Source organism: Phaethon aethereus, assembly GCF_964289735.1.
Source record: "Phaethon aethereus genome assembly, chromosome: 5".
Classification (NCBI taxonomy): Eukaryota; Metazoa; Chordata; class Aves; order Phaethontiformes; family Phaethontidae; genus Phaethon; species Phaethon aethereus.
In genome coordinates, this window is record NC_138579.1 from 27202522 (window position 1) to 27217291 (window position 14770).

General features: G+C 37.3%; 1 protein-coding gene across 1 annotated transcript in view; it reads right to left on the reverse strand.

Moving 5' to 3' along the window:
- Positions 1 to 6009: 6009 nt before the first annotated feature.
- The window catches only part of YLPM1 (YLP motif containing 1), a gene marked incomplete at both ends in the record, with an annotated part of 35951 nt that continues 27190 nt past the window's right edge, over positions 6010 to 14770 (reverse strand). The window contains 3 exons of the mRNA XM_082000552.1: positions 6010 to 6156; positions 7974 to 8104; positions 13317 to 13368. Of these exons, the coding sequence (XP_081856678.1) occupies positions 6010 to 6156; positions 7974 to 8104; positions 13317 to 13368 (330 nt within the window). The remainder of the gene's footprint in view (positions 6157 to 7973; positions 8105 to 13316; positions 13369 to 14770) is intronic.

Below are 14770 nucleotides of genomic sequence, written 5' to 3' on the forward strand. Positions count from 1 at the left end.
AGGTTTTTGGGTTTTTTTTGCAAGGAACACTGCAGTTACAATTTCTCTCCAAAGGCAGCAACATTGCAGGAACTGGTGAAGTGATAACAAACATGCAGTCTTCATGTATTCCCCTAAAGTACTAACTGTTCAGACACAGCAACTTCATATATGAATATACCGGTCACAGCAGACAGTTCAGATGCCATCCTAATAAAAAGCATCAGAAATTTCTTGTGTAAAGCTGAACATCCATTATACATGTGTATCTTGACCAGTTAAGGAAACAAACTTTTTCCTTGTACACACATACAAGGGAGGGAGTATGGAGAAATATTTGAAGGACTGATACCGCAGAGCACAAGCCCTAGAGAAAGAGATTCCATCTGAGAGCTCCACAAGTCAGAAAAATATTAGAAAAAAATGAAACGTTACCATTTCCACCCAGGCAGCTTTAAGGTTTTGTATATTCAAATCTTAAATCCTACAATTCAAAGAAACCAGAGCTGCCTCAGTAGAAATCTTACACAGAATGGAAAACATAAGCGACTTCAAACTGCTTTTGTCTCTCCATTTCCAGTAACTTGCTGGACTTTGTTCGGTAACAGTACTTGCACTTACTTGGTTTAAGCAAAACCATGAATAGAAGAGCACATTCTGCTTCCAAACAGTTTTAATCAGCGAGAGAGTGATAATCCACCTGTACTGAATATTGTCATTACCAATTTTCCAACCTACATGCACGAGGAAGATTTAAGGGTCCAGGCTGCAGACCCAGTACCTTGCAAATTTGGAAGCTATAGAAAGAGACATGCAATTGCTGGAACACTCCACTGGTAAGAATGAAACAAAACAGTTCCACCATGAAGAAGAAAGTGATTTTCTGAGCAGAAATCAGAAGGGTTACTCAGTGTTCCTTTAGTTGGTTGAAGGATTCTGACTCGCACCTGTAGGAAGGGATGAGCAGGAGAAGAGGAAACAACTTTGATTCAAGTTGTATGAGAGAATAAAGACAACTCCCTAGAGACCCAGTAGAAAGAGAATTGTGCCACTCATAGTTTAAATTCTAGGAAATGTCTGTTCTTTCTGTTCTTGTTTCTACTATAAGAAAAACTAAATATAATCAGTCTTACACCACCACACTGCAAGAACTTGAATTTCTTTTTACCCACTTATCGTTCACACTGCAACTGTACAGATCTCAACTGAGATCTCTGCTCCTCACAAAACATTATCTCATAGTATGCAGGTTGTCCTGGTGCGGTTTGATCCCAAATTGTCAGTGGACCTCAAGTCTCAGTATTGAGACCTCATTTCCCAGAATTAATCTGGGAAACATTAAATAACAAAGAGAGGCATAACAAAAAGGAACAATGTACCCATCAGTATTTGGACTCCTGATGATGCAGATCATGTGAATGTTCCACAAGCAAAGAAAACTCTCAGTACTGCTTCCCTTTTCCAGGCCACATACGCCGAGTTACAATACTCCAAGACAGTTCCTGGGTTTCAGTTCAGTCAATTCACAGTTAGCTAGCTGCAGGCTGGCAGACACTTTAGGAACTTCATAGCAAGAACACAATTTGCCTCCAACCCAGATCAACCATGTTTTCTCCAAGTCCCAAGGTCTGTCCAATGTTGTGTGGGTTTCCAAAATTCCATGGCAACAATATTCGTAATAAAACGGCACAATCTGCTAAAGGAAATTGTGTCCGAAGGGCATGAAACGATTCACCATGACAGCTGCATTAAATAAATGTACGAAGAATATTTTTTCTTCTGGTAACAATAGATATGTTTAGGTGGCAACAAGCTGTCCCACAAGCTGAATTACTTCATTCCTTTGAAAAGGCTTCTCAGAGTGTTCCAATGATGTTGAAATCTCAAATTGGGGAAAAAATTATTTTGGCTGGCAAGGTCATGTTGTTCTCTCTTATTTAAAAGCACGCTTATAAGACTATTCTTCTGCAGGAAGCATACTTTCTAGTGCGAGTTGCAAATCACAATTCTTCATCATTTTTAACTATTCAACTGAATTAGATGTGGGCTTTTTGGGGATAGGGTAATATATTTGTTTCAGTGTAATATGCCCTACTTTTACAATTCAATCCTTTCATAAAAGCCACTACTGAAATCCTACTCAGGATCTCCACGGTATCTAAATGATTGTTCAGAGATTAAAAGGCTTCAGAAAACAGTTAAAACCTTACAGACAAACAATAACAGCAACATATTTTGTTTATAACAGACAGGCAAGGAACAATTAGTGGACAGGGTTTGCAAAGATGACTGAAGCTAAGTCCAAAAAATACCAAAACCAACCTGATTGGTGACAAGTGAAGCTCTAACTTGTACCAACGCCAATTCTTCCCTTCTAAAGACTGGGAACTAATTATGCAAGGTAAGTTGTTTGTCTATGTTGATGTGAACAATTAATAAAAGGAAAACCGTGACATTTACAGAACTGATATAATATTCTATGCTATATTTTCATGCTTTCACACCATCATCATGCTTAATGAGCAATCCTAAAGTAAAACACAAGATGACTGAAGGTGACAACTAAGCTCTAGTCACAAAGCAGCTGCATGTCTTAGGTTGCACGTTTCCTTGCAAAAAGCACATGTACTTCTCCCATGAGACAGGTTGTTTCAATATTCTTAAAAAATTAAGACAGTCTTGAGGAAAACCGAAATGCCGTAAGAAATTGTAATTCACAGAAAATAGTGTTTTAACAGTCAACTTTGCTCAAGAGCTAGAAGCTCCATTCTGCAGCAGTTGATGATTTTTTTCAGAGTTCTATTTTTAAATGCGATGCACTGCACAGAAACAGTCCAACTTAAGAGTTAATACAACTGCATGCATGGTCAAAGATGGATCATTATGCATGAGTGCTGGATGCCTATTTTCCTATTTAGCCATCAATGAAAATGGGTATCCTTTCTGTTCAGTGCTGTGAAAGCCAATATCAGCAGTAGAACAGCAGCAGCAGCAGATGACGAATAAGAACTAAATCAGGATCAAAACTTACTGTATTCTGTAGTGAAGGATATTCCAGACAAAAGCAAAATCGCTCATCACCAACCTCTGACTATGAGCCAAGCATGGGCCTACCTACCTATTCTCAGTTCTGTCAGCAGCAATGATGAATTCTTCCTTTTAGCTGTCTTCATTCACTGAAGAACTAGAGTATGTAAAATCTGTTACAGGTTGTAGTTCTGGCATAAGTTATTTTCTTTGAGAGCCACTTCCCATCAAGCAGATGAAGGCTTACCTGCTAAACATTCAAACCAACTGAAACAAGTGGCAAAGACTAGAAGAAGGATATTCCTGTACTACAGAAATGGACAAGTTCTGAACTTAAGGGAACCAGGAAAACAACCACCAAAAAACACCAAGCCCTTCAGCCTGTTCTTATCAGTCTGACAAACAGTCCGCAGCAATATGTTTTCCTAACTGAAATTTTGACCTTAACTTGAAGATTGATACATTTTCTCTCTGTTCTCATCAAAGTACAACTTCATGTGAATTATCTGCTTATCTCTCTTCAATTCTACATGCACCACAGAATAAACAGTGTGACCCTTCCGCGTGTTATCCGCTAAAGTAATTTTTGAAATTGTTAACAACAGTGAACAATATAAGCAGTTCTGTCACACGCTATCCATTTGCATGCTCCAGAAATATTACTTAGCCTGGAAAGGAAATGTTAAAAAAGGACCTGGATCAGGTGCACTACCAAAAATACAAACAAAACCATTATCCGTTCAAGTCAAGAAACAGCATCTACCTGTAACAATGGTGTGCCACAAGAACTCCAGTTTTGTTATGGACAACTCAGGATAGACTGAAAGCCATTTTACATGTACCTGAGAGAGTAACTTCTCCAAAGTGAAGCTTGCCTGATTTCCACAGCAATACACGATACTGATTTTTTGTTAACTATTAGTTTTCCTTTGTCGACAATTCTTAGTCAGAGTTCAAAGAGTACTTAGCAACATTTAAATAAGAAAGTTTATATGCTACTTAATAGTATGTGTACACAGAAAATACATATTTATTACCTTCCATTTAAAAAACGTTGCATTCAGGGAGCTTGATTTTCTTGTATTAAACACATTCAGAGCATAACACAAGTTCAGCTATTCCTCTCATTTACCGAAGAGGTTTCCATCATGCACCACAGACAAGGCTGAGAAACATCCAATAAACCAAAACATTAGAATGGCAAACCAACCCATCCATTAGCACCGTGGCTCTTCTTTACAGCATAAACTACCACCACACCAGAACTAGTTGATTTACCAACCTAGACGCAAACTGCAATGTAATCACTCAGCAGACCAACAGAGAATAGCAGAGAAGGAAATTCAGGACTTCATTTTCTTCCCTCAGAAAGATCAGGAGAAAAAATTCAGTTCACCAGTAAAACAGCAATTATTTTTGGAACTAAACACCTTGCCTGGTTACAACATTGTTAACACAAGGCATTTGCTTCAAAACCTAGGAGGGCAAAAGAAAGTTTTCATCAGCAAACCTGATGCCATGCAGAACTCATATATCAGCATCTATGACGAATTTGTACCACTTTTAATAGTGTGGACTGCTATTCATTTATCTTTTTTAGCAAGCTAAACACATTTATTAAAGGAATATATGGGTATAACTTCTGGACTTTGTTGCTTCTTTTAATGATGTTTCTCTATGTGACAGTATACTTATGAATGGAATGAGATACCCTGATAGGGACCAGTGTTGACTAAAAGACACAGTAAGACCAAAATGAATTTTCTAGGCTGCCCTCCAGAGAACTCCGTAGTACCTGTTTTCAAGTTGAGCATTAAAGAAATGTTTTTCATACATTACTACCTTGAGTATTTCAGATCCATCCAACAGAATTTATACTCACGTAGTAATGGAAATTTGACATAATTGAGAAACTAGGATCCAAAAAAACAACGATCATTCCTGCTCTCCAGGAAGAATGAGAACGGTACGACTCCTAAAGGCCAGCAAAACCTGGGGCCTTAATGGAGCTGTCTATGAGAAGAAGAGCAGGTGATAAACCTAGAAGACAGGACACATTCCGGAATATGAGCACAGCACCTCTTCCAGGTAAGGATGGTTCTGAGCACTGTCAACATGTGCACACAGACCACATTTAAAATGTCAAACAAAAGCCATGCAATATGGTCCATCAAGAACACAGAGTTTATAGTGAAATTTATTGTTCTGCTTCCTAATACAATAAGCTACAAGGTACATACAGTATAAAACGAGAACAGCCACAAAGCAAAAGTGATAAACATTCTGTGACAGTACAGTGGAGGTAACATCTGTCTAATCCTTCCACTTTATCCCACAAACAGCAGCTAAAACTACTGGCCCTCCCCCTCCCTCCCCTCCAAAAAATATTAAAAAGTAAACTGTCTCTCTCACTTAGGAGCAGTGGGATTTGTTGGGTTTTTTTGAGGGCACTGGTTACCTGCCAATATCTCAAGAAAACGGCTGAAACTAAAGTAACAAAGAAAAACTGTGAAGGTGGGAGTGACATGACCCATGCAAGATGCTCATGACACCTTGGTTCACTTCTCCTCAGAGGAAATGGCCTGTAAAGAAAGGAAAAGTTTGTTACACCAAGTAAAACAGCAATTAACGTGGTCAGAGTTAAGATGCAGTAAGCAAAATCCGAACTAGACAGCACTAGGCATATAGCTAAACTACTCTTTTAATGAAAACATAATGTTCCTGTTAATAAGGTTTGGAGATTAATAGCTCCTTTTATTCTTTTTTTTGTTTGTTTTTTATCCTTTTATTTTTAGATGTATAGGAGGGTGCACATTGACATGGGCACAGCTGACACCTACTATACAAGGCTCCAAATCAAATAATCCTGTCTAGGAGAACTCTTAACAATGACATGAACTGCAACCTGAACTCTTAAAAAAACCTAAAAAACATCAAGGCTATAAACATGCAGGAAGACTGAATACTTACCTTAAAGGCACAAAATTCCATTTAACCTCTTTTTCATATATACTTGGTGCGGTTGAGGGCTCTCTCAGCAAGATGACCACTTTCATCTGTTATCTTCTCCCAATCTGTTTGTCCAACAACAAAACCAATGGCCCTTTTCCTGTCTGCATCTTTTTTTTCTTCTAGATCTGCCCACCGCACCTATGGAGAACATACTATCAGTAGGACAATCTCTTAAGAAATCCTGAGACAAGTCTAGGCTTTCCACTGCAGATAAAAGTACAAGAATTCTAATTTGTACTCATTTTCATTCAAACAGGTAAGTATTAATTTGTTTTTCAATGGGTAAAGACGGAAACCACAGCAGTTACATTATTTTTAATTGAATATCCCAGGTGTTTCATGAAGTAGAAGAAAGGTACAGATGATTAGCCTTCTCCTTTTCAATGCTATAACTCTGAGTGCTGAAGTGTAATTGTTACAATTATTACTCTGTTCAAAGCAATGCTTTCCGCAGGAAGAATTATCAAAGATTCATTTAGTGTCTTCATTTTCTTCAACGTGTCTTTCAATTGCACAATGGAAACATCTAGAAGATGACTATGAAACTACACGAAGACAGCGTTAAAGAGCAACTCGGCAATGAATGAGTGAATGAGGGACAGTCGTCTTCTCTATCTTCTGTGATACATTTCTATTTGAATCTTTCCACAATTTCTTTACACGAAATATGCACTTCTTCATGCATTTGTTATCTCCCATCTTTACAGCTGCAGCTATCTCCTCTGTGGCTCTTTGTGGTCATGCAGATCACTTGCATTCATCCTGTTCAAACATGTACTGTCACTCCCTCACCCACAAACCCAGACACCAATGGGAAGGGGTGCAACAAGGACGAGGGAGTGAATGGGGTAATGATGAAGTACTACAGCACAGAAAGTCGGCTGGAACACACCTTTGCAGGACAAGAAAAAACAGTAAATGAAGGAGCTCTTCCTTGATATCCTAACTGATTATTCCCATTCAGGCTGATTTGTTGCCTGGGGACATATCCTTATCATCTTTCTGCCAGCATCTGCCTATTCCACATTCCACCTGGACTTCCCCTGACATTCCTGCTGATAAGCAATGCCTGCTTTCTTCCACCATCACTTCCTCTGCCAATGCTTTAGTATCTCTTTTTCTCTTGTGCACACTGTCTAGTACTACCCATGTTTTCTATTTGGCATTACAGAACAAAACAAAGCCTAAACACTGACGGTTAACTCGAATTACTTTTAGTGGCAAAAGCTGATATTTCTATATTGGAAGAAAAAGAAAAGAAAAAAGTATTGCCTCTTCCTATTACCTCTCTCTCATCTTCCTCTGATTTTTTTGTCCTGTTTTTCACAATGGTATTTGAAGATGTAGCATTTGGTGTTCAGAACAGAATTACATATGAAGTGGTTGAAACCAACTACTTCTACACCATCTCCCAAGCTTTATGCAAGGTATATGCAGGAGGTAACATCTACAAGACCTAACTGATATAAAACCTACATAGCTGATACTTTCCTTGGCTGACTCTTTTTCAACATAAGAACAGTGTATTGTTTCTCTGCCTACTTATTACAAAACCTAACAATAAAATCATCTTGTCTTGGAAGCTGCACTGTGTATTACACTATCTCATCACAAAACATACAGCATACGAAAAGGACTCTACAGGTTGCTCTGAAACAAGGTGCATCATCTCCCCCAGCAAGAAATGGGACATGATTCCATTCTCAACCTCAAGAGCCATGCCATGCATGGTTAATCTTTATTATCTACAATTCCTCACTTTGTTATAATTAACCCGTTTACCTCTGGAAGACCCTACTCTCAAGAATATTCTCTCACAGATTCTAATGGAACAGCAAAATGAAAAATGAGTCAGTGAAATCACCATATTCATCAACACTGAATGACTTGATACAAACTCTTCCACAGAGACTGTTAAATGGTCATATACAGAAAGTCATTTGAAAATGTATTACCCTTTTCTTTCCAGGTTCAGAAGCACGTGTATCATAGTCATCTGGAAGCTGTAGATAATCTTCCATTCTGCTGGCAATTGCCTCCCAGTCACGCTTCCTTTTAGTGCCAGTCCGCAAACCATCCAGCTTGTCTGAGAACAAACACAGAGCCTCAAAGTTAAAGGAGAATTTTTTCCCATTATTCACACAAACAAGACGTGAGTGGAAAATTTTTCAAAGGAATGAGCAGCAGAACTTGTACATCCAGCTTGTCTTGACAGATGGAATGATGAGAGTTGAAATAAACTAGAGAAGACTCAACACCATTTTCACGTTTTATTGATCTTTCACATTAACTGTGTGGCAATAACAGTCTTGTTATTTGTATGAGGGAGAAAAGCTTCTGGATGTTCATACTATATGGAGTCTGTCCTTACAGATACAACAATATAGCCACCAACAGCTAGAAATCACAGATCCACCTGTTCTGTATTTGAACACAATACTAAAGCTGTAGCATTTTCCCCAAATGTGAGGTTTAATACTGTGTCAAACACGGCATACACGCAGTATCAGTGAACAAGTGACGCTCATATAATTTAATGCATCAAAGACAAATTTTTGAGATACTGTTTCTGCTAAACAAAAAGCTCCTTGGAAACTCTGATCCCTACCCCACCCCTTTTTCTCTTCCCACAAGGAAAACACACTCAAAAAATCCTCCAGGACTGGTGAAAAAAAGATATCTCGGAATCTTTTGTTTCATGGTGTAAGAGGTCAGTCATGAATATTTGAGCAGTACGTTTGTCCAACAGTCATAATTTTCTTCTTTTTCTTATTGAACCGATAAGGCATGAGGAGAAACATTCCATTCCTAGGTTCTAAAATTTTGTCCCTCTTTAGACACTTATTTTCAGTGACAAAACAACACCTTCTTGAAATTATGTGGCAAACTGCTTTTGGAAAGGAGATTAAGTATTCATTGTACGATTACAAACAACAAAGCGCGAAAATGAAAAACGGCTTTACAAGTCAAAGGAAATCCCACTACTTCTGTCAATGTATGCTACCATTTTGTAAGCCAACAATTAAGTATATGCAGAAGGAATACTAAGCTTGGCAGTTATATTCTCTAAACCATTCCCAGCGACGTCAGTAACATTGTTTCAGAAGTCACTGATGTAATTAAATTCACCCAATAAAGGCCTCAGAACTAAACCAAATACAAGGCAGCATATTCTGGATAGCAGAAGAGGATGTTCAAAGGTATGTATTTAAAGAAGCTCAGTTCAGAGATGAGTTTTTTTACTTAATGTGGGAGAGGAAAGAGCAACAACGGAAATAATGTGAGGCAATGGTGATATGGACGTGCTAGTACCATTTAAATGCCATAAACTAATGAAGTAATTTCTCCCTCATACAACTCTAAAACTTTGAAAGACTCCAGCTTTGCCCCATTTCCCGGGAACAGATACAGAATTTCTTCTAAGAAAACATTTTAATCCCCCTCCGCCTTTTAGAAAAGCCAACATTTAAGAAAACTTTGCAGAATATTTGTGTCTGTTACATGGTATCTTGTTACATGATTCAGTTAAGGTTCTTCTTTTGCTTTAAGTCAAATCTGCCAAATTTGAAGCTCAATCTCCACAGAAAGACGACACTCCCTCTAGAAGACAAAATTGATTTATGCAATATTCCTCTGTTATTCCAGCATATCACGTACTTGCACTATTCCTCAGTATTGCTCTCAGATCAATCCGTGTAGATCATTCATAGCATAAGCATTTCCAGAAAAAAATGACGTTGAAAAGGAAAGCAACAAACGTATCGAGGAGCATTTAGGAACATGAAGAACTGAAAATTCAGGAGCTCTCTGTTGGCAAGTATCTGTACACAGACATATTCCTGTTGGAAGGCAACATGCTACGATCCAAGTTCATCTCACTACCAACATGGAAGAAGGAGTTCAGTCTCCCACTCCCTGCTGCACGCAGCCCATTCGAATGTGTAACTCTCAAACATGAACAGAGGAGTTGAGGAGGCGTTCAGAGTATGAGGTTCCCCTCTGTCCCTTTTTGTTACCGCTACACAGAATTTATTTTAAAATGTTATCTCCTCCCATGTTTGAAGTTGGATTGCCTTTCCACAGGGATCTGCTTCCATCCATACTATTGCAGTTCAAGGTACATGTTCCATGCAGTAGACAGAATCTACAGAAATGTCAAAAGCCTACCACAAAGCATCATTTCAGAATATTCTTTTCTGAAAATGAGACAAGGTGTCATTTTGTAACAATGGTGCTTATGAGTATTTATGGCAGATGATTATTTAGTGTTTAGCTATCAGACATCATTTTACCATTTCAGTTTTAAAAACAATGAAGCAGCAGCATTTCTGAAAATCCACAGAACTTAAAAAACTCACCTTTAGAATTTTAATAATAAAACATCTGAGAGAAACTGACTTAATGTGCTCCTTCAAAAACTAATTAGATAAATTTTTTCCCCTTCTTATACAAAACCCACAAAGTTTTAAGTAAAATGGTATTTGCATTCTAGAGCAAATTTTACAATGGTATCAAAAATTCAGCTATGCCAGAACTCATTTCTCCTTTCCTGAAAGTTTGTAGAACTCACCACTAAGACACACTTTGAAACAGTATTGCGCTAAACCCTTTGAATTCAGTCAAATTCTTAAAATGTGAGTCAATTTCTGTCATTTTAAATATAAGAACCCATGTGCACTATGCACTGAGACTGACTAGCAATTAGACTTTAGAATAAAAATGTGGCTGTGCACTCACAACACATAAGGAAATGATATACCACACACATACTCAGAGGAATGCATTGCCGCTGCCAAAATAAATCTAAACTAAAGCAAGAGCTCTGGGGCGTACAGTATGGTGATTATCACAAGTCAGTGTTGCAGCTAAAAGACTCAAACTCTTCAAATGTTTTCTGAGACTTATCACAACCAGTAAGATCTTATTGTGCTTTCCTGTAACCACATCTACTCAGAAAAAAAACAAAAAAGCAAAACAAGACTTACAGTGTTGTTTCTGGATTCTGCACTTATATCACTTCTGCAAATGTGTTCCCTCTGGGATTAACGCAATAAACCTAATGGGCAGGCCAGCTCCCAGGAAAGAACTCAACTTTGGAATAACAAATGCATACCACAGTTTACATGCCTTTCAGGAAATAATTTTAATTGGTCACCTACAACAAAATCTTATTGTCAATTAAATATAATAATTCTTACTCACAGACTGCAAGTGCTTATAATGCATACCTTGAGCTAAAAGTTGTCTGCCCTTGCAGAGCAATTTTTCAAAGAAACCGCATTCATTACATAGGAATGCCCGCCTTTTTTTAAAATGTATATTCTGTCAGGATTTACTTTTAACCTATAGCTCTCTGTATTTATAAAAATGGATCTAGAGGGTAGTTATAAAAGTAAAATCATGAATACAGACTTAATAGAAAGTCCTTCTCAGCACCTGTATCTGTGTCTTGCAGCACGCTAACATCCAGCTTGCTAACAGAGTTTGATTGTTAAAGGATTATTGCAACAGCCTTGCAAGTAACTTCAGCATAGAATTGACTCTGCTGCTAGCTCCCCATTTTACATTTAAGTGGAGGCCATATAAAACCCCCTGTGTTTCGTATTATGGAGTTTTCATATGGAAAGAAACACAACACAGTTCTTTATTTCTATTTGTTAGCAGTATTTGATCATGAGAGAACTAAATTTTGAAAGTTATCTGTAAACTGTTGCAGCCACAGGCTCCACATTGCTAGAAAATACATGGAAAACTTAAATGTTTTTAGAACATACTTTGGACTCCTGTGATATTTGTAAAACGCACGGGATGACTTAAGGTTCACCGTATGCAGCACAACACATCTGTTCCTACTACTCAGTATTTAAAGACAAGTCTATGTTATTTGGAATACAACACAGTGTATCAGAGCATTCTTCAATAATGCAGTTTTCCAGTACTATGATTTTGTACATAATTGGGAAGAAAAAATCATTATAAACTTAAGAAATAATCTTAAGATATTAAAACAATCAACTCTTGTAACAAAAATGCAGAACAATCCTGAATTAATTCTGTCTAATTGCTTATCTGTTTGATATGCTGGCATCGAGTACAAGGCTCCTCCAGTTGTACTGCAGGTTGCACAACATCAATATACTCCACAAACATTTGAATGACTTAAAAGAGAGCACAGCAGCAGAAGAGATGGTGCAGCTAAGCAGTTAACAGCAAAAGACAAACGGCTGCTTTATGTAAGCCAGAACTTCTAATGCTATTTCTATGGTGCAACTGTGATTTTGTTTATTGGAAAATAACGATACGCAGGGCTGTACCACACATGCAGAAGCAAACCTCAAAATGTTAAAACATGCTATGTCCCATTCAGATATTTGTTACTTCTCATAGACGTGACAGAAAATAGCAGTTTAATGCAGACTGTGTTGATATAATCTTCACTTAAAACCATTACTGTTCAGTAAAATTGAGCAAACAAAAAAGCCCTGATCATAATGACTAGAAACCCCTTTCCATGTGTACACCTTCCACCACAGCCGTGGTGCATGCATTTCAGCCTCAAAGTTGCTTTTGACTTTGATAGAATCCTAGTATTAGCACTTAAGTCTAATGCAACCAGCAGCACTGATCAGAACAAAAAGTGCAGCAGAAATAGTGCCTTTGTGCCCTTGGAAAGTCCATCTCGCATCCTACTAAGAAGGATTCTAGTACTCTCCTGGAACTGAAAAGCATAACGAACTTTAACTTTTCAATACCTAAGTTGTTGAAAAGATACACCAAGGCCTAATCATTCAGAACCAACTTCAAAGTATGGCACTACTTTGTCCTCACACATGTCAATTTTGGAGAGGAAGAAACATCTTCGATACAGTTAGCTACTTGGCATGTCTCCAAGAAAGTAAGAAGTTACTGATGACACTTTGGCTTGAAAAAAAGGTATGCAGTATGAACAAGAATGCAGTGCAATGCAAGTTGACTTTTTGCTTTTTATAATAAGGAAGAGATGAATAAAGAATAGAAATACTGCTTTTTTAAGATTTTAAGACAAAGTACTTTCCTTGAACAGATGGAAGAATAATAATGACTATATAAAACAGTGATGGTTAGAAAGTCATAATTCCCTTGCATCTGGCAGAAGACAAGTTCCTTTTCTGTACAGATGCTTTTGCAGTTTCAGACATGTGTATGAGATCAATACATTTATTTGTCTTTGGTAAGAAGGCACAGTAAAAATGAAAATTCATGTTTTGCAAACATCGTCAGATACCAACTATAAGAAACAGGAAAAAAAAAATACCCACCTAGCTTTGCCTCAGAAGTGTCCATCTCCCATTTGCTTTTCGGAATGTAACCCTAAATCATACACAGAGAGAAGCTCGGAGGATTAGAGAGAGACACACATGCATATCACTTTCCAACTGGAAACAGCATTATAATGGAAGCTTAAGATATTTCTTTTTGTAAGGCACAATTCTTGTTATCAGATGGAGGAGACAATTTACTCAGTATTTCAGAACTTCTGCATTCACTTCCCATTCAGTGATTTTAGCAGCCCTTGCAAACCATTACAAGAGTGCTGTCCTCTGCAAACAGAGCTCCAGAATGAGTCCAACAGACAGCAATGGCGCTGTGTGCACAGTTACTATATTATCCCAGGTGGCAAACTTACTGCAACACAACTTATCAGGCATAAAGAATATTCAAAGCTTTACAAATACAAATGAAAAAGTTACCATAGTCATAAGCTTTTAAGAATGTATTCCCAGATTTACTACATACAAGCTTCACTTAATAATCCTTTCGAAGGGACGTACTAGGTTCTTGTATAAGTGGTTAGTCCACAACTACACACATTTTTTTTAGCATTTGCTGAATCACTAACATTTAGGTATTATTTTTCATTTTAAAATAACCCTTAGTTCAATGATTCTTTTAAAACACTTTTTCCCTACAAATAATGCCATCATACGTTTTACATGTAATGATCTTTAGCCAGTTTATTCCTTGTAAATGAGCATAATGATATTAAATTTGCCAAAAAGGTACTTATTTTATATATCTTCTTGTTACCTTTTCATTTCATACTCTTGCACAAGTAAATCCTTACTAAGCAACTCCTCATTTCATAACTCATTTCAGCTTTTCAGATTTGGTATAAAACTACTTAAGTTTCTCTGCAATCACATAAAAAGCTCAATGTAGTGAAATGGAACCTCTGTGAGAATTTAATTATTTTAAGAATGAGTTTTAATAGAGAGGGAAAAGAACTACTCTAAAAGATTTCAACAAGAAAACAAATAATCCACAGACCAGTTTTATTACATTAGTTTCTTTTCTGATCTATTTATAGGTTGCCTCCACTGTGGTAAACATATACATGTATTTGTTAGTGCTAACAGTTACTAAATCAGAGCGTACTACTCCAGAGAGCTACACTGCTTTTGATTATGTTCAGCATTGCTCTTCCAAAATCCTTGAAAGACCTTTTTTTCTATCAAGCATGTACCAGTGACTTGAGGTTATCAGATCTCTGTATTTTATTGGTTTTAATCAAGTCTGTAATGAATACAAACTAAGTTTGTGCTGCAGTATTTCCTTGTAACAAATAAACTTCATGTATATATGTATAGTTATACTTTTAAACCAAGTTGCACATTAAAATTTGCTCAGAAAGTTTACACCATAGCTAGAAGCCTGTATTGAACAAAGTGGTGTGTGATACACTGGTGAGAACAGTAAGTTAAATGCATTGATA